At 34.9% G+C, this 25,832-nt stretch overlaps 8 protein-coding genes across 9 annotated transcripts; 2 read left to right on the top strand and 6 right to left on the bottom strand.

The window, feature by feature from the left end:
* Positions 1 to 206: 206 nt before the first annotated feature.
* Positions 207 to 953, bottom strand: LOC116343792. Its single transcript, XM_031772029.1, has 3 exons — positions 666 to 953; positions 470 to 600; positions 207 to 370 (listed from the first exon to the last, which is right to left on the bottom strand). The coding sequence occupies exons 1-3, from the start codon at positions 937 to 939 to the stop codon at positions 248 to 250; spliced, it is 528 nt and encodes a 175-aa protein (XP_031627889.1). The 5' UTR covers positions 940 to 953; the 3' UTR covers positions 207 to 247.
* A 1,143-nt stretch (positions 954 to 2,096) lies between these two features.
* Positions 2,097 to 2,951, bottom strand: LOC116343790. Its single transcript, XM_031772028.1, has 2 exons — positions 2,560 to 2,951; positions 2,097 to 2,491 (listed from the first exon to the last, which is right to left on the bottom strand). The coding sequence occupies exons 1-2, from the start codon at positions 2,906 to 2,908 to the stop codon at positions 2,238 to 2,240; spliced, it is 603 nt and encodes a 200-aa protein (XP_031627888.1). The 5' UTR covers positions 2,909 to 2,951; the 3' UTR covers positions 2,097 to 2,237.
* An 86-nt stretch (positions 2,952 to 3,037) lies between these two features.
* Positions 3,038 to 6,493, bottom strand: LOC116343788 (serine protease persephone-like). Of its 2 annotated transcripts, none has more exons than XM_031772025.1 (6): positions 6,005 to 6,493; positions 4,767 to 4,897; positions 4,589 to 4,677; positions 4,140 to 4,515; positions 3,722 to 4,078; positions 3,038 to 3,656 (listed from the first exon to the last, which is right to left on the bottom strand). In XM_031772025.1, the coding sequence occupies exons 1-6, from the start codon at positions 6,096 to 6,098 to the stop codon at positions 3,495 to 3,497; spliced, it is 1,209 nt and encodes a 402-aa protein (XP_031627885.1). In that variant the 5' UTR covers positions 6,099 to 6,493; the 3' UTR covers positions 3,038 to 3,494. The 2 variants fall into 2 exon arrangements, with proteins under 2 accessions (XP_031627885.1, XP_031627886.1); XM_031772026.1 differs by having other exon boundaries at positions 4,140 to 4,512.
* Positions 6,494 to 7,519: 1,026 nt separating this feature from the next.
* Positions 7,520 to 9,385, bottom strand: LOC116343789 (serine protease persephone-like). The gene is made up of 9 exons (XM_031772027.1): positions 9,273 to 9,385; positions 9,030 to 9,160; positions 8,871 to 8,962; positions 8,484 to 8,805; positions 8,353 to 8,412; positions 8,101 to 8,281; positions 7,890 to 8,042; positions 7,770 to 7,786; positions 7,520 to 7,707 (listed from the first exon to the last, which is right to left on the bottom strand). Exons 1-9 carry the CDS (start codon positions 9,355 to 9,357, stop codon positions 7,546 to 7,548), a joined length of 1,203 nt encoding a protein of 400 aa, XP_031627887.1. The 5' UTR covers positions 9,358 to 9,385; the 3' UTR covers positions 7,520 to 7,545.
* Positions 9,386 to 10,108: 723 nt separating this feature from the next.
* Positions 10,109 to 14,671, bottom strand: LOC116343787 (serine protease persephone-like). The gene is made up of 12 exons (XM_031772024.1): positions 13,773 to 14,671; positions 13,030 to 13,160; positions 12,831 to 12,928; positions 11,928 to 12,440; positions 11,538 to 11,635; positions 11,410 to 11,481; positions 11,322 to 11,338; positions 11,126 to 11,260; positions 11,001 to 11,054; positions 10,718 to 10,901; positions 10,464 to 10,639; positions 10,109 to 10,380 (listed from the first exon to the last, which is right to left on the bottom strand). Exons 1-12 carry the CDS (start codon positions 13,846 to 13,848, stop codon positions 10,213 to 10,215), a joined length of 1,722 nt encoding a protein of 573 aa, XP_031627884.1. The 5' UTR covers positions 13,849 to 14,671; the 3' UTR covers positions 10,109 to 10,212.
* Positions 14,672 to 15,419: 748 nt separating this feature from the next.
* On the top strand, positions 15,420 to 17,232 carry LOC116343931. The gene is made up of 3 exons (XM_031772259.1): positions 15,420 to 15,790; positions 16,744 to 16,874; positions 16,942 to 17,232. Exons 1-3 carry the CDS (start codon positions 15,547 to 15,549, stop codon positions 17,062 to 17,064), a joined length of 498 nt encoding a protein of 165 aa, XP_031628119.1. The 5' UTR covers positions 15,420 to 15,546; the 3' UTR covers positions 17,065 to 17,232.
* A 474-nt stretch (positions 17,233 to 17,706) lies between these two features.
* Positions 17,707 to 24,613, top strand: LOC116344486. The gene is made up of 6 exons (XM_031773065.1): positions 17,707 to 18,314; positions 18,391 to 21,631; positions 21,702 to 23,259; positions 23,338 to 23,452; positions 23,528 to 23,775; positions 23,877 to 24,613. The coding sequence occupies exons 1-6, from the start codon at positions 17,982 to 17,984 to the stop codon at positions 24,325 to 24,327; spliced, it is 5,946 nt and encodes a 1,981-aa protein (XP_031628925.1). The 5' UTR covers positions 17,707 to 17,981; the 3' UTR covers positions 24,328 to 24,613.
* LOC116344490 lies at positions 24,434 to 25,778 on the bottom strand. Its single transcript, XM_031773069.1, has 4 exons — positions 25,556 to 25,778; positions 25,349 to 25,466; positions 25,063 to 25,275; positions 24,434 to 24,944 (listed from the first exon to the last, which is right to left on the bottom strand). Exons 1-4 carry the CDS (start codon positions 25,568 to 25,570, stop codon positions 24,739 to 24,741), a joined length of 552 nt encoding a protein of 183 aa, XP_031628929.1. The 5' UTR covers positions 25,571 to 25,778; the 3' UTR covers positions 24,434 to 24,738.
* Between the last annotated feature and the right edge of the window lie 54 nt (positions 25,779 to 25,832).

The raw sequence follows: 25,832 nt of genomic DNA, 5'->3' as shown, positions 1-25,832 counted from the left end.
CAAACCCATTTCGAACAAAATCAAAACCAAACAAACCAATTTCTGTGTCTAATGAACGAAAGCAGAATTATGGGTAGTTTCACATCAAACCATGAGATATGTCATATTGTTCAGCGTGGGCTAAGTATTAAAAAAAACGATTTTAAGTTGCAAGCTTATTTATTGTCTATAGATCCCTTTCAAGTGACTTTCATTTGGTTAAAATGTATGAAGTAAAGAAAAAAGTGCAAATAATCAAGGCATGTGCTCAAAAGCCATAAACATATGTATTTTGTCGGAAATGTAGCGTTTTCAAAGCGTCAATAGTGATTGAAATTTGTCGTTGACCAATGCCACCACTTGACACGAGACCGCGACCAAGGCTGGAACTCTGAAAGTGATTTAATTTAATACAAGTAAATATAAATCGTTCTAAATATATGTGCCACTTCGAACATTTTAAATGTTGTGCATTTCGATTCTGACTTACTTGAGCAATAGTAATTTGAACAAAGGTGATAATAGAACCAATTCCAACTCTTGGATAAGTTAATTTTTGGGATATATTCTGTGCCACAGACCATTGTTCGTTTTGAGATCCTGACGCCACCAGACGATCACCTGTGTGCTCAAATTTTCGCTTTTAAAAGACTTTGTTCAGAAAAAATCAAATTGATTTAACTTACCGTTCACTCGTTTACCAAGTACATATGTTATTGTCGATCCAGTGGAAATGGTTGTAATGCGTGGTTGCAAAAATTGAGAATTCGAAAAATAAAATTGATTCGACGGAATAGCTTTAATAAAATCGTTATTCTCTTCGACTACTCTGTATAGATCTTGCTCAATTGGAATGTTGTTATTATTACTGTCCAAATATTCGTCTATATCTCCCCAGGAAATGGCAGAAATGCAAGCAAATAAAAATGATATATAAATTGTAAGCGCAAGACGTGCCATTTTTAGAACACAAGTTGAAGTCAAGCAAGTCAAACTGATTTTCGGTCGTTGGTAATGTCAGCATTTATACATTTTTCTTATCGAATCAATTTAATGAAAATTGGACCTAACCGCTTCATTCGTTCTGTCATTCATGGACGACACCAAAAACCTTATTAATGATCACAAATAGAAGGAAATTATTTTGTCTTTTTACGCATTATTGGACTATTTTTATAAAAAATAAAACGGTCGAAAGTAAAGCCTATCTATTTACCGGTAAAACTTTATGAAAAATGTTATAGGTAAGTTGACGTCAAAAATAAGTCATCAATTCGCAGATATATTGCACTTTTGCGCGATTTTGTAAAAGAAAAAGTATATTTTCGAGTGAATTATAGCATGTGATAAGACTATTGAGAGTATTGCACTCTCTAATACATTTATTGTTTATGAAAGGTAACGACATTTTATTGACAGATTTTTTTTGCGTGGTTTTCATTTATTACGAACACACTCTGTTATATGCAATTAAATTTTTTGTATGCCAAATTCCAATCGAATTGAATAATTCACATTTCCAACACTGGTAGTCCCTGATCTTGAATATATCTTCCATGAATCCCGCCACTTTTCATAATTTTTAACCTATTTATTATTTAACGGTCGATTTAAGTAATTCAAAGGAAAAAATCATTAACATCGATTACATTCGGACATACCTTAGAGAAAATCTGATCAAATTTCGGGATTTTTTTCGACTAAAATCGGCCCACCTTAAAGCCGAAAGTACCTTACATTTGCTTTATCTGAGTAACAACATAATTAAGCAAGTGAAAAAGACCAAGCTTTTTCTATCATTAACGCCGTTATTTATACTTCAACTTTTAAGAACGTTTTTGCTCTCTCTCGCGATTTCAGTTTAAACTTTTAGTACAAAGAATCAATCAATGTTATACAAAACGTATCTAAACAATTATGAAATGATACTTCCAACTGTAAAATGAATCTATAAGAAAGTGCATATGATTGGGTCAGAATAAAAAGTCAACTTGTAATTTGAGTCCATAAAAGTGGAACACGGATTTTTATTCTGGCTCATTCATATCATCTTTTCGAATTTATTTTCTAACAAACGGAAATATAAAGAGCAAAAGATGAAAATAAAAGACGTGAAATTTCATTGCTTGATGTGCATTTTATTGTTTACATTCTATAAATAATGAAATTTTATCCCATGAATTCAAGTGAACTGATTGGTGCAGTGGAATCATTTTAAAAAGTGTAATAACTGGTCCCGGGGGTAAGAATGTGTTTGATCAATAACCGTAGATTTGTGTTGTTTGTCGGAACAAAGTGGTCCTTTGAGCTTCGATGGTGATTGAAATTTGACGTTGGCCAACGCCTCCACTTGTCACATAGCCCCGACCCAAATTAGTACTTTGTTCAACTACTATTTCGACAAAACTTATTATTGAACCGACGCCCGTTTTTGGATACGTAATGTTTTGTGTAACATTTTGAGCAGCAGTCCATTGTTGAATTTGTGAATCAGATGCAACAACACGATCGCCTGAAATTCATACCAATAAATTAGACAAGCAACTGTACTCTCCTCTCTCTCTTTTCTATGTTACTTACCACTGACACGCTTGCCAAGTTTATAAGTGACAGTTGATCGCGATGATGCTGATGGTGTATTGGCTCGTGGTTCTAGTAAAAATCGCGGACTGAAATCGACTTTCAAGTTTTCATCTTGCACGTTTTTTGTCAAGTTTTTCGGTTCATCGACGGTTTTTGTTAAGTTTTTCGGCTCTTTGACGGTTTTCGTCAAGTTCTGATGTACAGGTTTGCTGGCGGTGGCACTGAGAACGACGCCGATATTGTTTAGTTCGATCTTTTCATCCAATTCGCCCCAAGTCACTGAATGCACAAAATTACAGACACCGAAAAGTGCCAAACAAGCTATGATCATTGGTAACGATGCCATTTCTGAAGGTTTCTTCCACAACGAAATTACAACTGATTTTTAACGATTGCAATGTCAGAATTTATACCGAATTCTTATCCACAAAACCAATAGCACATGGTTGCATTGTTAAATTAAAAAACTGATTAGTTGGTGTTATCTTCGGGTTTATTATGTCGATTTAATTCAAATAATAAAATTCAAAGCGCAAAGCCGAACTATTTTCAATCTTTACATGTGACTCAATAAACGACAACGGTTTTGCTTGATCTATTGCGATTTTTATTAATTTATAAACTAATACGTAGTATAAAATTATAACGAACGTGCATTCTCATCGTTTGAGAATTTTTTTTTTGTTTCACTTTTTTCTTCGGATTTTTTGTTACATGTTTTTTGCATTCCGTTTCTTTTTGTGACTTATTTCATAAATAAATTACTTCAAACATAGGAGTGTGCGAAAAACAAAGAGTGTCGCTTAGAAAATTCATGTAAAATTCTATCAAGACAATCGATAAATACAAATTTTAATCTAATAAGAACTAATGAATCGTCAATTTGAATTCAATATCACACATAAGTTGAAACGTTTTCATTTCGGACCATATTATGGCCATACTATTTTTTCTATCCAATCGGTGTATGAGGCGATTCTTGTGTAAATTGCCGGTAAATTGGTTCCACAACTAACGCCAAACGAAACGATTCCTACGATAGTTGATAATCCGGTTTTTGCGTCGTTTAAAAATATTGGTCCACCACTGTCACCCTGTTCATAATAATTAATGGATTAGAGCGAATAATTTCAACCAATACACAGTACTATACACCCACCTGACACGCGTCTCGATTATCTATCGTATTTATTGCACACATTTGTGAAGAGCTCAATGCACGTAGAGCTGGCTGGTTCCCGAATCGATTGTATTTAACAAGTGTTTGATTGCATTGATTCAAGGGAATGGTTGTGACATTTGCTTTCAACAGAATTTCCGATCGATTCGTTCGATCTGGTTCAATAGAACCCCAACCGGTGATGATCAGTTCTCTGTTCTCTGGCACATCTGCGGTATCGGTTCTTATGCATGCAGGTCTTGCGCGATCGTTAAACTCAATCGACTCCTCAAATTCAATTAATGCAATGTCGTTCTTTTTGCGAATTGAAGAATAATCTGGATGCCGAATGATTTGCTGAAATAAAAAAAAATTATTTAAAAAATATATTTTCTCATTAATTTCAATCGATTTTTACCTTGATTGTTCTATCGATCGGGTCGAGATAGTCGTCAAAAGTGTGCAAGGTGAGTTTTCCCATTCGAATAATTGTCGGTTTTCTTCTCTCCTTAATGCAATGCGCGGCGGTAACGACCCAATGATCACCAATGATACTGCCACCACAATCAAAGTCAAAATCATTTGAGTCCTTGATCGGATATCCCAAAGCTACCATGTGCGGGTATTCACCTTGTCCAACAGGTAAACCATTGATAATATTCCAATTACTGTATGGTGTTGCATCAGCTGCATATCGCTGACAAGCCGCTGCCGACTTTGTACCACTGAATTTATTTGGTAAGTCTGGAGCAATTGGTGGACTCGGTGATGTAGTTGAATCACAGTTGAAACTACTATTTGAAAATGGAATTTTTATTTAATTTGTTGCGAATGTAAATGTAGTAAATATTAATTAATGATTTTTACTCGAAAATAAACCCCATGTCGCACGGAGATTTCGACTTTTCCGTTGTTGGCTTGAGCTCATCGGCACAACAAACAATTTCAACATTATCCTGTAATCAGATTTTTTGGGTTTAAATTGGTTCAATATTTTGAGAACATAAAATTTGGATGAAGGTCCATAAAATCAGAAAAACTATACCATAAATGAACAACGACGAATGTCCCTATAGTTCATTTTCCCTGAATATAAGTTATTGATGAGCCATTTACAATTTTCGGCACTTTTACAAACGCCCATTTCGCCGGTGTGTACTTCACATGGATGTCCCTCTAAAGAAAGAAAGAAAGAAATATAAATAGACACTTGAATATTACTCCTTTATTCGTCTAATGATTCGTAAAGTTATACAAATTTGTATAATAAATATCATTTTTCATAACAAAAAGTACAGTTTTTGTAAAATGTTGAGATCAACTTTTATTTATAAAATGTTTTCGTATTTCTTTCGATTTAGCTCTTATCAATTTGGGATTTTTGCTAAAGATTCTGTTAGAGTATCTCTTCGTTTTTCTGTTTTTTTTTTTTTTTTTTTTTTTCAATAGAATTATCAATTGTACTTTTTATGGCAAACACACTCTATAAACTCTGCCGATTTGATGTGTATATCATTGAAAACAAACACAAAACGCAGTTAACTTGAACTTTGAATAATAAAAATCATAAATTTTCGAGACAAATACCGAATATATTTTCTGAAATTTATTTTCTCATGCCAAAGTCAATGCGATTTGTCAAGAGGCATAAGAATTTTGACTAAATTGATAAACCAGAATGTAACCGTTCAAATGTGAGCTATATGTTTAATAAATCCAAATTTCCCGGTGACTAATCGGAGAAGAGGTCACAGATTTTTATTTCGAGAATACAACAATGGGTTTTAAGTCAAAATCACATATAGACGAAATGAGATAGCTTTACAATTGTGACATTTGTATATTAACGTTGAACCACTCACAACAATAACAATATTGTATTATTATTTACTATTTAGTAGATATCAAAAACCTGTTTTTGTTCGTTCGTAATCTTTAATTAAATTCCCATAGATATACACTTTAAATGAGACTTTAAATGAATTGAGTTGCAGCCCGATTATTTATAGGGAATCCATTGATTTAATTATTATTATCATTAAAACGCGCATTTATAAGCAATATTTTGCTGCAATTGTCAATTCAAAGAAGAGATTAACTTGAATGATCTCATTCTGAACATGTTTAACGACGCGTTACAATCGCATTTCACATGATAAGCATAACAATGAAATGGTTTTGACATTTACCCATTTGACACACACACACATACACACCTTGTTTTCTTGCATATAAATCTGTATGATCTTGAAATAGAATTAGTTTATTATTAGTTATCCTTACCGAAGAGATCTGTTTGAACGGTGAATTCGACAAATGCCAATAAAAACACTGTCGCCGTGAATGTATGTGATAATTTTTTAAACATGTTTATCATTTTTTATTCGTCACAAATTTTGGTTTAACTTTTGATTTTTGCGCACTGCACTTTAAGAGCAATAATTCACGAATGATCACCAATTGCCAGAATTATAAGAGTAGCCACATCTCCTTAGTATCGTTATGGTCGTTGAAGTAGTCGTGTTTGATAAGACCAAATAAAGTATAAACGTTATTCTGTTTAACTTCTGTATGCTTCTTTCAGCTTTAAATCCAACGCATTGATTGAGCAATAACAACGATCGACAAGACTTTCTAATTAGAAATTAAACGTGCGTATGGTTTTTCCAGTCGCTTGATTAACAAACGTGTGTTTGCGCACAACACCGGTTCACTTTTGAATTTGATGCGGATTTGGCTTCAGTTCACGTTTATATAGTTCGATGTAGCGAACTTTAGTTGAACGACTGAAATCTTTGACTCAAACAAAAAAAACTGGTAGTGCAGGTGTGTTAGCCAGTCAATAAAATGATTCCAACGATCTTTGTCTCTCTCTCTCGCTCTCGTAAGAATATTATGTGGATGGCGGTTATTCGAATGAATCTCGCTTGTTTGGAGTGGGAGAAAAGATGTATGATAGCAATGTGTTTTGCATCTCAGTAGCTTGATTTACGTGTTTTTTTTACTTATCTCATTCTTTTTGCGAGAGAAAATTGCGTTTTACACAACAACACATAAACAGAAACAATGACTGAGTGAGACTGTATACAGAGGAAGACCGAGAAATATCAACCTTAATAAAGTAACTAACGCAAGTGTTGAGATGATTAACATTTTAATCAAATTTACAGCACCGACACTTACTAGATTAGATCACTTTACAGTGTCTGATCACCTGAATGAGACGCGTATATTCTATGAATTCTTATTCAATGCGTCAATATTTTGTGTAAATCGACCACAATACACACAGATGATTTGATGTTTGTGGTTTTTAGTTGGAATTAACAACTTCCATCCTGTTTATCAGAAGATGTAAAAATAATTCGCAAAAATTCCCCTGGTTGATTTCGGTTATTTTAGAAGAGATCAAAATCATATATATTTAAACAGCCTAAAACCACAATTTGATTAAATTACTTATCTTCATTATAGCAATTATTTTGAATCATTTCACGAATTTCGTAAGATTGCGAAAAAAAAGCGACTGGAAATTGATATCAAAATATAATTCACAATTTTTTCAACTGCCGATAATAAATATGCATCAATCAAACGCAATAACAGTTTAATTTAGGTGTCAATTACAAATGATTTGTGACGACTCATCATCAAACGTTGAAATCGCATCAATCAAACACTGGGAAAAATGCATAAGTGATGATGATTCATTTGGTAATTTACGAAAAATTCATTGTTACAAAGAGAAAAAGAATGGAACTTTCGAAATTGGAAATTCATTTTTATTACGTTCTCGTCGATCTTTTTCTAAATTAATATTTAATTTATGAAAATATAATGTTCTCAATCCAATCACTAAACGAAGCAATACGAGTGTAGACGCCCGGTAATTCCGTGCCGCATGATATGCCGAATGAAATAATTCCAACGATATGTGATACACCAGTTTGCTGATTGTGAATGAATAGAGGTCCACCACTGTCGCCCTATTCAATAGTAATTAATGGATTAGAGGAAACATGTTTAACCAATATAGACAGTACTATACCTGACAAGCGTCGCTTCCTTCGAATAATCAGAGTAGTAAAAACAGTATTTAGACATTTTGGCAAAGAAATCAAGAAATATTAATAAAAATGGACGAGACGGTTTTCTATTCATACAATACCTTCAACTATATTCGATGCACACATTTGCGATGAACTCAGTCCACGCAAACTCGACAAATTTCCCAAATTCGATCGCACCAAAGTTTCATTACATTTTTCCAACGGGACTGTGTTTACGGTTGCTTTCAGAAGCGCTTCGGATCGATTAGTTCCTATCAACAAACTAATTTGTCATATTTTGTATCTATTTTTATTTCTGTTATTTCTTACTTTCTGGTTCGATTGTCCCCCAACCCGCAATGATTAAGCTTTCTGAATCAGAAATATCGTTCAAATCAGTTCGTATACAAGCCGGACGAATGATATCATTAAATGCTATACTGCCAATGAACTGAATTAATGCTATGTCATTTTTCTTTGTAATTATCGAGTATTCATTTCGAACGATTCTCTAAGGATGGATTAAGAATAAAAAAAATTATACAATGTTGTGTCGTATGAATTAAAAATGATAAATATTACCGATATATTTCTATCGGCTCCTTCTTCGATCCCTTCGTCGTGTTCAGAATGTAGGAAAATCTTCGTATTATGGGAATTTTGATGAGAAATTCGCATCTTTCATTTTTATTCAAATGCAATATTTAATTTACCTTTCCAAACCGAATGATAACCGGCTTTTTACGACCAATACAATGGGCAGCGGTAACGACCCATTGATCTGTAATCAAACTGGCGCCACAATCAAAAGTATAATCAGTATTTTCACGATTACGATATCCGAGCGCTGTCATATGCGGAAATTCAGTTGACGCGGCCGTTTTACCTCTTATTATACTGTGCACTGGAATGAAAGGCTTCGCAAAAGCGGAATATTTTGTGCATGCATCACGAATTTTTGCACCGCGAATGGGTTTCTTGTTATCAATGTTCACTTCAGTCGTACGCTCTGGGATTCGATCGGTGCATTTATAACTGAAATATAAACATTATCCGTCAAATTCACGCCTTGAATTGTGAATAAAGATGCAAAAACTCACTCAAATAAAAATTCCAATTGGCAATGTGTGAATTTTTCATCGATGCGTGTAATTAAACTTTCATCTCCACAACAAATGATGTCATCATGTCCCTGTATTCAAAGAAAATTTAATTTGGACAATTTATTCATTTAAAATGTTTTCTCAGAGAAGACTCACCGAAAATAAACAAATTCGTATATCGCTCAAATTCATTTGATTCGTTCTCAGATTCGTTATCGCCCATTTACATTTTAGTGCATTCTTACAGATACCATAGTCACCTGTATGCAAACGACAAGAGCTTCCTTCTGCAAAACATTTCAAGCAGAATAGAATTTATTCATAAAGCAGAGGTAGGTAGTAAACTTTTTCTTATTATGGGCCAAGCCATTCAAAAGTATGTAATATAATTTAATTTACCAAAAATAAAAAACGGTTTCGTTAAATCTATTGACATAGTCAATAAAATCGCCATGATGACGCACAATTTACGCAGATGATACATTTTACTTTTTGATCGGTCAAACCTTACGTTGACCACAACAGCTTGCAACTGAGATATTAATTTGCTGAAGCTAGGCATTTTTAAACGCTCAAGATAAACGTGATTTTCATACATTCAAGTTTATGTGTGAAGTGATTTTGATAGGTTGCTGGCGTATACGCAGAAAAAGGGTGATACAGACAGAAATCGAATGGGATAATTTCTTATTTTTTGTTATAAATGGTAGACATAGAGCTACTGTTAGCAATAAAAAGATTAGTTAAACTCAAATTATTTATTTATTTTTTCCATATAAATGTTTGCATTCTTGTTGAAGCACCCTTTATATAGTCTGTGGGCGAGCTATACTATGATAATGTATTCAGATATAACTGCGTATGCATTTCTTTGAAATAATTTAGTAAGAAACACAGTTTCTTTGCTAGCTCACTGGTCAGGAATGGATTTTATCACATCTTTGATTTACTGTATAATTATTCTTCAGATTCAATACGGATTGATGTTTTTACTTAATTTTCTTCAAAAATAGACGATTTGACACGCTCTCAAGTAAATTATGGTACTTTACGTATAAAAGAATGCAATGACTCAAGCTTGTATTACTTTTAGTTGAAAAAAAAGGAATTTTTCACCTAAATAGTCAGTTTATGTTCAAAGAAATTGGTTTCGATTATATGTATTAACTTACATTATGTTCAAATCTTACATTAAATTGCATTGATAACCATTTCCCGTGAATAAAAGCATATAATTTTGTACAAAATGGACTTTATTTTCGGAATAATTTTACATATTTTCAAACATTTCATTTATTTATCGTTTAATAATTAATGCTAAGGCAGGTTCAATGTATCGTCATTGGTTTGGCCAAACGATTGATTCGATCCATTGTAAATAATAGGCGACTCTTGTGTAAACGCCAGGGAGCGTTGTTCCACAACTGATTCCAAATGAAACAACGCCAACGACCGATGCAATATTCGATGAGTGTGGAAATATTTGAAGTGGTCCACCACTGTCGCCCTTTAAATTAAATTACAAGAGCAAATTTTTATTTTTGGTATAAATTAATTTTTAACAACATTTGAAAAAAAAAAGTTTGGTACCTGGCAGGCATCGTTTCGGGCCATTGGATCAAATGCACAGCATTGACTCTGACTTAAGCCCTCGCGCAAGCTCGGTTGATTTGCATCACGATTGTAGTTCAGGAGCGTTGTATTACACAATTGTAATGGCATCGATGTAACATTTGTCTTAAGTAATATCGATGGTCGTACTGTTCCTACAATTCCACAGCAAACAAAATACATTTTTTATTGTTAAATAATTTGCAATTATTCAGCCACAGTTTGTAGCTTACGTTCAGAACTGGTGGTTCCCCATCCAGTAACTAACATCTCAATTTCAGGTCGAATGTCAGTCAAATCCGTTCGTAGGCATGCTGGTCGAATATTTTCAGTGAATTGAATACGTTGCGCAAGCCTAACCAACGCGATGTCATTTTTCTTTGTCGATGATTTATAGTCTGGATGACGAATAATTTCCTGTTTTGAAATTGAGAAAATAATAATAATAATGATTAATTCGTATGAGTAATTTCAATGAATGTGAAATTGTGGTGTGGTTCTTCTCTGTAAATTTACCTGAATGTCGACGTCGAAAGGCTGACCATCATCGTCATTTGTGAAAAGAGTCACCTAATTGTATTTGAATAATTATGCATTATTAAGTCATATGGTGTCAATTAAAACTCTTTTGAATGACTCACTTTACCAAGTCGAACCAGCTGCGGTTGTCGTCTCGGTGGCGCACAATGTGCTGCAGTCAATACAAAGTTGTCAGAAATGAGTGATCCGCCGCAATCAAAATTGATGTCACTCTTGCTTCTGTATCCCAGCGCAGCCTAGAACAAATAAAGAAACCTGAAATGCTGCCATCACATGCTTTTTTGGTTTGAAAATTACCATCCACGGAAACTCGCCTGTTAGAAAATAATATGAAAGTAAAATAAAATAAAAAAAATATTTTTTTATTTATTTTATTATATATAACCTCTATAAGTTGGTATGCCGCCCAAAATATTCCACGATATGGCAACTGGTAGCGCTGAATATCTTTCGCATGCTATTTTAAATGAAGTAGTTAGTATCAAATGCATAATTAAAACATCTATGAATTACCCGATTCAGCTTTGGTGCCCGGACTATATCTCGAATTTGTATTGGATCCAGATGATGACGTCGGTCTTTGTGTAACCCGATTCGACGGCGATGTCGGTCTGTCAAATGATGACGAATCATTTTCATTACTTATCGATAAATTTGATATGCGAAAGATCGATACACACATATTAGCCAAGCACAATCACAAATGCCAAAATAGAGACGGGAAAAAACGTTGGACAAAAATAAGGATTTAATGAATTTCGGGTTTCTTAGCAAACCAAAAATACAAAGAAATAAGAACAATGATCGATTTGATGAAGGCACAGACACCATCTTATTACGTGTAATGAGTGGATGTATGGACGGATCACAAATTTACTTGATTCAGCGAATCATGTCAAATACCTGTTTTGCGATACATATAAATCATCATAACTATTACTACCACTACTACTACCACCACCACCACCAATTATCGACTTCTTTGTCGTTGTTGCAGTTGAATGTTCATTTAAAACCTCACGCATCCATGACGGCATATTATCTGGTGTTTGTACGGTCGTTGTTTTAATTGGACGATTATTTCCATTGTTCATTACGTTTGAGTTCGTTGAATGATCACTCAACACATCTTTCAACCAATCGGGCATATCAGTTGTTGTTGTTTGTCGATATATATCTCGTCCTTGATTTGAACCATTTGAAAAGTCATCAACCATCGTGGGATTTGTTACGGACCATTCATTCCAAAATGAATTTAACGTCGTCGTTCTTGGAGTATTCACTGCTATCGATTTTGACGTTGTCGTATAGACTATCGTCGGACTAGGTGTTCTTGAATCACTCAAAACATCTTCCATCCATGGTAGCAATGTTGGTTTTATCGGTGTTGGTGTTGTTGTGGTTTTTCGTGGTCCACTTGGAAAAATAAAATTTGTTATATGATTTGTTGCCGTATTCGATGCTACTCTTGACGGTACATTTATAAAGCGATTTGGTTTTGGTTCTGAATATGATGATGGCCACACCGGTCCATCGTCCGGTATATATCTATACGTACGAAATGAAGTTGATCTCTAAAAGCGTGAAAAAAAACTCTTCGAACATGCACTTAGCACTTGAAAGTGATTGTTACGGCAAAAAAAAACGACTATGGATTACTAAAGACAATTTTGTGTAAACAGGAATCGTTGTGAGATGAATTGAGTTATTTCATGCAGAAGGTGAGAAGTGATAATTTCCAAAACCAAAAACCTCGAAGCGTTGAAAAATCATGCAAAATATTTAAATTATATGGAAAACACTTACGTAAAGACAAAATCGGTATTTGGTGGCGTTGGTCGTGTCGGTCGTGTTCGACCTGGAAATGGTCTTTCGTCAGCACAACAAGCAATTTGAACGGTTCCCTGTTTAAAACCAATTGAATGAAATCGAGTAAAATATACAATAACGAAAAAAAAAAAAAAAAAACAAAATAACAACACGGAGTTGATTCCGGTTTCATTACCACAAATGAGCATCCAACAATATTATCGTATCTTAATGAACCCGATTGTAAACCTTCTATTATGGATTCGCAGTGTGCGACATTTTTACAGGTACCTCTGCTGCCATCGGACAAAGTACACGAACTCCCCTCTGTAAACAAAGAATAAAAAGAACGCAACGTTTAACACATATTCATTCACATGTGTTTTTTTGTTTTTATTCGCTTGCGAATAGAGTTTTGCGGATAGTTCGACGAACTTTAACTATCAAGGTGGCAATTCGACGAATGAAGACCATCAAAGATTGAATAAAATCACGGTATTCATTTTGACTAATCCACCGGTTTTCAATGTCTTAATAATTGTTTATTTACGCCGGTGATTTTAGTGCGATGTCATAATTTTAAAAGCTTCCGATAAGTGATAAAACTGGTTCATAAACTACGAAAAATTCTCTTATGTTCTAAATAGTGGAAAGAATACTCGTTTTGCAAACTTGTGGTGTATACGTGCATCGATGCACATATGAAACACTTCAGCAGAAATGTCAACGACAATGGATTTTCGCGCAAAGTTTTGCCGTATTTTTAGAATGTCTGTTTGAGAGTATTCTGATGAATCAATGCTTGAAAAATCTTTGATAGTATTGCAATTTGGGCTGAATCGTTTGAGATTTGCACCTCATTCAAGCGTCGATTACAAAACCGCCTTAAACTTTGAATATTAATCAAATTAATGAAATAAACAAAATAGTTCGAATTACCAAATCTTTGTGCCTGACCATATCCAATGATGAATATGAAATCAATCGCCAATGCAATAATAAATGCAAAATCCATTTCTTGTGCGTCTGCTTCGATACGTTGCCAATCACGATTTATCAATGGCAAACAAAAACTGTCCGATTTTGAACACAGTGAGTCACAGCTAAGCGTCTAATATTTATTTAACTAATTTCTTGTTCACTTTACTTTGAAGAACCACTTTGACAACGACACATAAGACACAAAAAAAAATTCCATTGATTTCTTGAATTTTGATTCCTTGAAATATATTTATGAAAACAAGTCCCTTGCGTCGATAGTTTCAGTGAAAATATTATCACAACACAACGTATGTTTGCGAAAAATGCGGGTTTTCCCAAACGGTCGATGTTTATTCAGGCCACACAAGCAAATACAATTTACACTTTGACTTGTTGTTACTATTATTTGATAAGGCATCAAGGCGATTAGTGAGTTAAGTTCATGGTTTTTTCGCTCCACTATTTTATTTCTATGAAATTATTCACGAATTGATTTCACTTTCAACTTAAATGCGGCACACTGAACCAAAATTTGCAATCAAATCGAAACTGAAAGAATTCAAGAATTTTTTCTGCACCATACACCGATGTTGAACACAATCACATCGAATTGTTTGTTTATTTGGTTAGTTTGACAGTGGTTATGATGTCTGTGAGCTCACTTGCTTGCGAATAGTTGTCGTACGTCTGAGTTTGTGATACCGGTTTCCAATGTCACCGTCTTCGACACGCATCAGATACTCTACCATATGATTTTGATGTATGGTTTATGTGTCTGCTGTTCGACTAAATACGAAGCACTGTCGAACGCTTTGCCACACAGTAAATAATTTACGTTGATTCCGGAGCAAACTCTTTAATGTCAAGCGATAATCAGTTGGTTTTGATTGATTTTGACCTAAATTTACACATAATCACAAACTGCTCTGACCGTTAAACTTTTAACCTCTCTCACACCAATATAAACAAGCAGCGAAATTGCGATCGATAGAAAATCGGTCCACATTATTTGTGCATGTTTCACTGTTGTATTTGTAATATCAATATTTGCGTATATAAATAAATCTTGATTATGGACCGTCATTGGTCTTAGTATAACGAAACGTACTATGTACCCATATCATTTTATACGTTGAACAACGATAAAGATTTATTAAAATTATGAATGCTTATCACAAATAGCCAATCATCGTTTGTTTTTGTTTATTCTTATTTGTGATTACGAAAGAGAAAATGGTGAATTTTCGCTTATTATTCGACTCTATTTTATTTCTGTTTTTTTTTTCTCGGAAAAAATGCAATGTGTTATGATGTGAGTCATGGTCAAGTGAATTGCAAATCAATTTTATATAAATCATTTTCAGTTTCTGTTTGTACAAAAACAAAATAAATATCAGATAAATCGACACTTATTCGTCAATTATTATAAGTTGATGTTGTTTTTGCTTATTTTTCTTTTCTCCTCATCTTTCTTCATCGTTCAACAAATGCGTTCAATACAATCTTATTTGAATGCCAAGGGTGTTAAGGGCCAGAAAGAGAGACATGTATGTGCAAAGAGTACATAAACTCCCGATTATGAATATATAGAGAGCGATGTCGTTGCAATTTGTCATTAGTTTGAAACGAAACAACGAAATTAGTACCAGAAGCCAGTTTGACATTAACACATTAAAGAGAAGTTTGTAGATTTTTCTGTGCAGTCGTCAATTTTTGAAAAAGCGGAAAAAAAATGTTACGTAAAGTTGTGATTTTCATGGTTGTATTCATCGTTGGCATGATTGCCAGTGAGGAATCTTTCTTTGCGGATTACAAAGATGCAAATAATTTCGATACTGAAATTTATGGTGATTTATTAATTAAATCTGCTGCAAATACGAACGATGAAATCGCACACAAACCCGAACACTCTCATATGTTGGAATCGAAAAGTTATGGTAAACTCGTACACTATAGCATCGGTGCTCGCGTTTCAAGTAAGTAAAGACAAAAAAAGATCACTATGGCGCCGACAAATATTCCATTCTTTATGCAGAAAAAATACACATCTGAGGTGATTTGAGCCCACGTTATGAGCCTATTTGCGGTTTTTACTTTGGGATTTTTTCGTCGATATTTTTAACAACATTATTGCCACTAAAGTTAATTAATTTTATATAAACCAAGTGTTTCCCCTTTTTAGACTCAGATTATTCTCTAATAAACCTAAATGAATTATTATGATATCTGATCGTTGAACAGATATATTTATTGATTTATTACATTAAATTAATTAATTTAACAGATGCTGACGCGTTAAATTTATTTTAATCCAGCGTCAACGTCACTGATCCATTAAATTTCGAATACTGTATTGTTGACCGGTCAATGACTGTGAACTGTATATCACTCTCATTTTGCAACTAAAACCAATTGTTGACAACAACAAAAAAAAAAATTGTATAAAAATTCAAGCCTTAGTCATAAAAAAAACAACCATTATTGTTGAGTCATTGGACTGGTTGCTAGAAAACTACTAAACGTACATCAATTATTTTCTCATCATACCTTACGCATTCATAGTTTCCAGCAATTATTTGGAATTACACACGATTTAGAGAATTAAACACATGAGAATGAAACCACATCACGTAGAACATATTAAGTGACGTTTTTTTTTCGGCCGGCGTTTTGTGGTCGCAAATAAATTCATAACATATATCAAATTCATTTATTTTTTCTCACACCAATTTTGACACAGTAACCGTGTGTGTGTATATATTCTTTAAAATTCATTCCAAGTCGTTTTGTATTCTATAAATCCAACGGAATAATAAATTCAATTATCCAATTTGGTAATTCCGTTTCTATTAGCATGCGCGTCACGAAAATGATCGCAACATTTTAAAAGTTATCACTTATGTATGGTTTTTTTCTCGGTCACTTTCAGGCGACCGACTAGTTGCATCGGGCGGACAAAATCAAAGCTGGCCATCACCACATAATGTTCAAATCCAATTGACGTACCCAAGCGAAGGTTTTGGTGCCCAAGTCACTTATGTTGCAATCGTTGTGAATCAGGTACATATTGAATTGTCCACATTTGTGCAGAAAAGAAACAATTAGCAAAATTCGTATTTATTTACAGACATCGACTTTAGGACAAGCATACATTGTTAAGGGCGGCATCAATGAGCACATGATTTCAATCATAGTCGATGCATACAGCACCAGTGTCTTCAACGTTTTCGCATACATCTATGGCATTTAAAGTCGTCCAACGAACTTGCTGAAAAAAAAAATTTCAATCTAAATATGCATGACATTATTACGCATTTAAATGTAAAAAAGAATGAAACAAGAACAAATAAACTACTGTTCGATTCATATAAGAGAGTAAAATGAAAATAAATAAATAAATAAACATGATTGCAAAAGATTTCTGTGTTTGTTCAAATTAAATTTGATTTCAGCGCGTCTTTGTATACAAACAAACGCAAATAAATTGATCGCAGCAACTAGCATTGACATATGTTATGTATGTCTACATTTAGACACTTTGACATGCGCTTGTATGTGTTTCAATACGCATCTGCCGTTGTAATGGTGTTAGTTGTAGAGACAGAGAGTTGTGGAGAGATTCTTTTGTACTGAGTGCGTTCACACTGCAACTATGTTAATATTTACTTCGATATTATTAAAGAATTTTATGGATTTCAATTATTTTATTTCATTCCAAAAAGTGGAAAAAAACGAAAAAAAAAATGAAAAGAATTTTTTTAAATAAATTCCGTTGATTTCACTCAGTTAAATAACCATTTGAAATGAGCATTGAGTCATAGTGCGGTTCGTTGTATGGAGACTATCACATTTGAAATGTCAAATTGCAAACATTTCATTCGTATTTTAACGGATTTCACATTGATGTATAACATAAAGGATGTGTGCACATCAACAGTCAATATATAAAAATCGTTTTATTTCAGTAAAATACTAAATGTTTACAGAAAAGTGTTATTTTCACAAACAATTGCAATCGAAATTTTAAAAAAGAAACCATATTAAAGATGATTCGAATAAATAATTTGAATTGAGTGAATTTTTATTGGAATAAGTATTTTTGTGAGCGAAAGGTGTTTGTTTTTTGTTTTGTGTTGAAAAAAAATTTGTTAAAGAGTCGAGAAAAAAATGGACTTTGATACAGCAAAGGAGAATATACAGCCATTGGCTAGTGGTCGTAATGCTGAACATTTGGAAACTGCATTGCATGCTGAATCGGATCAAGAGACCCAAGAAAGATTGCATGAACAGCGCCGTGAATTTGAGAAGGCAATCGAAACGTATGTGGGAGACGATCCACTACAGCCATGGTATGATTACATTGAGTGGGTCGAACAAGTGTATCCAAAAAGTGGCAAGGAGTCAGCATTACATGAAATACTCTCGAAATGTTTGGCGGAATTTGAAGAAAACAGACGATATTTTCAAGATCGTCGAATGGTGAAGCTGTACATCAAATATGTGAGTATTTTATTCGTAAGAAAATCATTTCATATCAAATTGCTCAAACAGAAATATTTTTGTTGCTTTGAAACAGATCGATTCAGAGTCAAATCCGCCACAATTCTACGAGCAATTGTACAACAGTGGCATCGGTACAATGGTGGCCGACTTATATCTTTGTTGGGCGCACTACTATGATTATTGCGACAATTTTGAAAAGGCCGAATCGGTTTATCGTAAGGGTTTGGATGCTCGTGCACAGCCCATTGAGTTGCTTGAGCAAGCGCATCGCCAATTCGGTTTTTCAATGTCACAACGCATATTGTACAAAGATGAATCGGCACAACGTGAATTCCGTTCGACAATGGAGGAACAGCGATTGGCATTAACGTCGCTGCGAGCACATAAACACCGTCATGTGGGCAGCATTCGAACTGGGTCGGCGGTGAAAAGTTATAATCCCGGTCGTGTTGAGCAACATGGTGCGTCGAGTCGAAATTCGCGTCTTAAGGACAATCGAAATGTACAAATATTTGAGGATAACGGCGAAGAGCCAACATCACCAGTGGCCTCAACATCGGTTGTTCAATCGATTATCAATAGTACAAAAAAGCAGGAGAATATGCGTGAACCGGGACCATGGAATAAGGCAAAAATCAAATCGAATCCATTGTTTTCCGGTGCCAGTTCGACAAAACCATCATTTTCGATATTGGAAGATGATAATTTACTACCGCCACCAATACCATTGGACGAAAAAGACAACAATTATGCACGTGGCATTCAATTGCCGAGGGATTTTGTGAGAAAAAATCTACCGCAAGAGGAATTCTTATTTCAATTGCATCGAGACGACGAACCGGGCAAGAATACTCTGTATAATTACGATAAATTCATGCTATTCCCTGCCAAAGATAAATGCTACTCATTGGAAGAGCTGTGTGCCTATAAATGGTTCAAGAAAAATAACATCAAAAACACTTTCACCGAAACTCAGGCGGCCATTTGGGAAAATGGCCACGACATTCCATTACGATTGCCACCACATTTTGTACGGAAAAATCGTAAACAAGATGATTGGAAACTGTCACCGGTTAACTATATGGATATCATTGAAAATGGTCAACGCAAATTTGGATTTGATATCAGTCTCGTTTATACGCCAATTGATGAGTTTTCACCAGAGGAAATTTTACAATCGAAATGGTTAAATGGTGAAATGAGGAGCCAAAAAGATGCCGAAATGGAGATTACTTGTGGATTTGAGCGTCTTGAAGAGATCTACAATCGCAAAGCAAATCGAAGATCAATGATTTTGGGTGGAAGAAAGTCGATGTTACCAAGAAAATCCAATTCACCACGCAAATCAACGTCCAGAAAATCAATTATTGAACATGCCCCGGCCGTAGCACCAATGCCAGAGAATGAAGAAGAAGAACCAACCACTTTAAATTCGGAACCACCATTGCCCACCGGAGCGGTGAAGAAAACGAGTTTACCAAAACGTAAGAGCGTTTATTTCGCAAAAACACTCGAAACTCTGACAACAATTCAAGAAACAGCATCGCCACCAACGCTACGCCGTAAGCTTAATGAAGACGAAGAGACCGCTGAGTCTTATAATCGTCCAACTGTGTCAAAATTCAACATTTTCGAAGATAACGAACCGATAGATACTGAAGTTGATGATAATATGTTTAAAGTGCCGCAGGCCGTGCCTGCTCAAAAGTCAGTATTTCAAGATGATCTGGATGGATGTACGACACAAACATTCAATTTCTTTATAAAATCACAATCGATCAGTACACCGAAAGTGGAAAAACAAACAGCCAAAATGTCAGAGCCGGAAAATGTGGTGACCAAAGGTCTTGACTTTGGAAGTGATAGTGATACTACGCCACCATCGAATGAAGAACAAAATGCTGCCACAACTAAGCAACCATTTACATGTCGATTGGCTGACATGGATGCGCAATATGTATTAGCCGAACCGCCAGAGATTTATCGGCAAAAATTATCTGCAATAATGGAAACTACGGAAGATGGTGCTACAATTTCATCGTTAGCAGCCACGGCTTCGAGTAAATCGTCATCGGTTGAAGATTTTGACTTTACAAAACATACAACACAACAATCTTCGGTAGCCATGTCAACCTATCGTCATCATACAATGGTCAATAGCACGGCAGCAAAAATGTCATCGTCAACTATGTCCACCACCCATCGAGAGAATGAAACAAGAAAAATATCAGCGCTTGGCTTTGAGATTTATCAAGAAGAACCACCAAAACCCAATGAATCCATGCCATCGGTGAACGTCATAGCCAAACCAGTCGATGTGTCAAAAGCACTTGAATTGCAAAAAGAAGCGACAATTGCATTCGATAAAACATTACCACCGGCTGGCCAATTCCATATTTACGAAGACGAAGAAAAGATTCAAGCTGCGGCAATTCAAGCGAAAAAAGAGAATTCAGTGTCGGCGAAGGTGAATGAAACAACGAAACGTGCAGAGAAGTCAATGTTTGAGATATCACGAGCTGAAACAGAACCATCGAACTGGAGCTCCAAAACACTCACCAAAAATGATGCAACATTAACTCGACGAGTAAGTACAGCACAAGAGAAGAGTGAAAAAGCATTCGATTCAACATTGACGTCATCGACAGCGATAATACCATCAATGCCACATAAGCCTATTTTCCAAATACTACAAGAAGACACTGGCCTCACAATTGCTCCGATCAATTTTATCGAAGAGAATACCGAAAAATTACCAAACTTTAATGCGAATCGAACAAATTTTACGCAACAATTACCGCCCGCATTCGAACCATCCATTTATATGCCAGAATTACCGGAGGATACAACGAAAAATATGTCCAAATATTTCAAAGCAAATGTATCACGAGTTGAACCACCGCCACCAGCACTCCCACCGTCCGTATTAAATGACCAGTCAGTGCTGTACAATAAATCAGTATTTTTATTGCCAAAAGAGGACACGATAACCGATGTGTTTTCAACGAATTTCGCTGATGTTAAAACAGAAACTGCGCCAAAACAGCCAAACGATATAAGCATGGTGGCTATCGGTAATTTGAGTGCATTTCAAATGATTCCGGAGATGCCAACATTGCCCGACATTGATTTTGCCGCCGATGTAATGAAAAACACATCTGTTATCAACGATAAATCACAAGCGATGAACAAAACAAAGTCTGAAACAATACAAACCGAAGAAAAATCGCATGGAGCATCATCAGCAGCAAATCTTACAACTGGCATTGAAGCAAATTCGAAGGCAGATCGTTTAAGTATATGGAATAAAACAGGTATGTAAAATTTGTATGGAAATTCAAAGGGACTTTATTTTAATCAAATGAAAAATGGCACTTGTTTCAGTGGTCGCAGAGAAATCTCGAACAAATATCGATGATGAAATCTACGATTGTATTAAAGACAACGACAACGACATAAATACTTATATGGATCTCAGTATTCAATTGAATGATGATGAAATGGATGACATGGGACCAACAACGGAGAACGTTGTGTCAAAACCAGATCAAACCGAACCAAAATTTCTGATATGCAATCCGGTTTCGATACGTCCCAGTCAATTTCAAATGAACGAAACAAAATCTAATGACATGACCATCATGAAGGATGAAATTCATAGTGCTCAACAATCTTTCAAGCAAATTCAGTTGAGTTCAACCAAATTGATGAATGATACTGCCAGATATGATGGTTCAGCAAACGTCGTTGAGAACATTGAAGTGATTCCACAAAAATGTGAAGCACCATCAATTTACATGCCCGAAATGGCCGTGGATACAACGAAAAATATGTCAAAGTATTTCAAAGCAAACGAATCAGAAGTCAAACCACCTCAGCCGATCGCTTCGAATGATCTTTCGATATTTTTATTGCCAAAAGAAGACACCGATGTGTTAACGATGAATTTTAACAACGAGAAAACTGATACAGCGCTAAAACCATCAAATGATATAAGCACATTTGCCATTGGTAATTTGAGTGCGTTTCCGATGAATCCGGAGATGTCAAAATTACCCGAAATCGATATTGTCACCGACGTACCGAAAAATATCTCAATCATCAACGATAAATCACAAGCGATGAACAGAACTAAGACTGAAACAATGCAAATCGAAGATAAATTGCGAGATACAAGCATCGAGGAGACAGCTAGCATAACGACTGACATAAAGTTCAATTCGATTCATATTGAGGAAGAACGCAAAAGTCCGTTGAATAAAATAGCGGACGCAGACAAATCTCGGGGAAATATCGATGATGAATTCTATAATTGCATCAAAGACAATGACAATGACATAAATACTTATTTGGATCTTAGCATTCAGTTGACCGAAGATGAGATGGCAGACATTGGAACCAAAACCGAAGCAGTTGAAGCACCGAAATTTCTAATATGCAATCCGGTTTCGATACGTCCCAGTCAATTTCCAATGAACGAAACAAAAGCGAACGATACAACTATTTCAAAAGATGACATTCATAGTGTTCAACAATCTTTCAAAGAAATTCTGGTGACTCCATCGAAGTCGTCGACTATCAAACAAGATAATTGCTCATTAATTGTTGTCGAGGACACTGAAGATTTGTCAGACATTTGTAAATCGTTCGCCAAAGAAACACGCCGTGAAACGATACACAGCCCATTTAAAAATCGATTTGCAACCAATCCCAAATTGAATGAAACGATCAGCGCTGTGAAAGAAATCGATCCATTTGATATGCATTTGCAGAATGCATTTTTGGACGATATTGATTTCATCGAATACATTAAAGGTTTGGATTACGTAGAAATCACAACTAGAGTACGTGCCATTGAATTGAATGCCGTATTAGAAATGGGCAACAACACGTTCGACATTGACAAGCAAATCGGACATGGGAGCTTTGGCTACGTGTACAGGTTGGTGAATTGGATCGGAAAAATTGAGAAGAAAAAAAAACATTTGTGTTAATAATATTTATTATTTGGTAATTTCAGTGGTAAAAACACAAAAACCGGGAAAATGTACGCATTCAAACAGGAACGGCCGGCGAATTTATGGGAATTCTACATATCGCTTGAGATTGCCAGCCGAATTGAAGACCCAAAAATGGTAATGAAACGCAGAAATCGATTTTCACTCAAATAAACACAGAAAACTTATGTTTGTTTTGCATTCTATTTTTAGCTTTCTGGATTTATGTGCGTGGAGCATGCAATGGTTGGTCACAATTCCAGCATTTTTGCATCTGAACTTTGCGAATATGGATCATTGTTTGATATATGCAATCGACATAAATCAACCACTTGTCGCAATCTGGATGAAGTCATTGCAATGATTTTCTCAGAACAAATGCTTTCAATCTTGGATCATTTACATGCATCGAATATCGTACACGGTGACATTAAACCAGACAATTTTTTGGTCATGAAAAAGTAAGTCAAACTAAATGAAAATAGAAACATTTCTTTCTCTTGTTGTGATACCAACAATTTCTAATGAAAATACAACGTACGTTTTCTATTTGCCTTTCTAGACTAAGCTACGGAAGAAATGAACTTGTCATAAAATTGATTGACTACGGTCGATCGATTGATTTGAACTTTTTCCCACCAAATCAAATATTCACATCGGTTATCAACACAAAGAATTTCGTTTGCACCGAAATGCTGGAAAATAAACCGTGGAAACATCAAATCGACTTGTTTTGCATGGCAAGCACAATGCACACATTGATTTGTGGCAAATACATGAACGTTAAGAAAAACGACAGTCTTATTCGGCCATACATTCTGACCGACGGTTTGTCATCGTATTTGAACGTTCCATTGTGGGAGCATGTTCTCTATTCACTCATCAACGTTCCGGATCATAATGCTTTGCCCGATCTACAGAAACTACGACTGTGTATTCGAGAGGCTGTGGTCGATAAGGAGGACATTCTTCAAGAGAAAATTAATAAATTCAACGCAATTTTGGATTGTTGATCGTGTTGAAATTAGATAAAGGCAAAAAAAATAGTTAATTTTTATATGAAGTAAGAGTTTTTTTTTTAAAATAGAAGTAATTATTTCAATCAAAAAAAAGATGCAGTTAATCATGAACAATATTCATTTATATAAATATCGACATTTATTTTCTTTAATGCATAATAATATATCCGATGCGATTTTAAATGTAAAAAAAATATTATTGCTAAAGGAGAGAGCACGAAATAATTATTCTATAGCATAACTAACATTAAATATTTGATTAAACATAAACTTTGAGACCGAAAAATGTGCATTTTATCTTTGGAATTCTATTTTATGATGTGCATTTGATGGAATGTGATTCCTGCTACGCAAAACTGACATAATAAGTTCAGTTCTTCTCCAAAATAAGGCGAGTTTTTCCATTCAGTTCTTTTTCTTTGTTGGATTTGCTGGAGTGCTTCGAAAGTAGTCGACAATAGCACGACGTTTGTTTGGATAATCAAGCAATTCGTAGATTTGCACCAATCCAAAGTATCCGGCCATCATGACGAATCCAAAGAACAAGAAGAAAATTATGACAGCTCCCAAAAATCCAAACAATAAAGCTGAAGCCATTGTTATTAACGTTCCTAATGATGAATAACAACAGTAAAATGCAAATTACTCACAGTTACTTATTACTTGTCCGTGCAACATGCAAAAAATGAAAGTAAAAAAAAAACCAAACACACGCAAAATTTCACTGACCTTCAATGATGACGAAACTTGTAAAAGTCATAATCACAGTCGCAATAGCAAATATCATGAAAATGATAAATGGCAACGCACACGATAGCACGCAAATCGACATGCCAAATGCCAAAAATGGATGTCGCGATAAATGTGTAACGATATAATCAAGAACTTCATAAGCTCCATACTGTTCTAACGTCTGGTCAATTGAACTGGATCCATTGCGCCCTATGGAATAAATGTTATTTTTTATTTTGTTTCACATGGAATTTTCGCTTTCAAGGTCAAATATTTTTCTTACACATCTTTGACAAATTGAACAGCAATAAATAAGCCCAACTCTTATTTGCGTCCGCATAACCGAATCCATTGTGATCTTTTGTTCCGTTCGTTTCCGTTCCATTCGACAATTTGCCATCCTAAAATTCACAGCGTCCACGTCGAAACGAGAAAAAAATGTACGTGAATGCAAATGACCGATAATCTTGTTTAAAAAAAAAAAACAAACCTCTGGTGCCGGCATTTTTCTTATTGTTGTTGTTTCAAACAAATATCGAATAGTTTCCAATTTTCAAGGTATGTGATAAAAAACAAATTATATGGTTTTTTTTTTCGAAAAATTTAAGGGTAATTATGCATTTGCAATGTAATATGTTGTGTGGTGTTTTTTTCACTATGCGATGCAGATATACAATAAATCCAAAGTGCGCGTTCAATATTTTTATGTCAATGCGATGACGTTTATAAGTCAAGGATTTGACAATCGCACGCCAAACGTCAAAACT

The sequence above is a fragment of the Contarinia nasturtii genome, unplaced genomic scaffold (assembly GCF_009176525.2).
Source record: "Contarinia nasturtii isolate CC-2019 unplaced genomic scaffold, AAFC_CNas_1.1 Cnas_scaffold_1037, whole genome shotgun sequence".
In the NCBI taxonomy this organism is placed as follows: domain Eukaryota; kingdom Metazoa; phylum Arthropoda; class Insecta; order Diptera; family Cecidomyiidae; genus Contarinia; species Contarinia nasturtii.
This window is presented reverse-complemented; position numbering and strand designations above follow the sequence as displayed.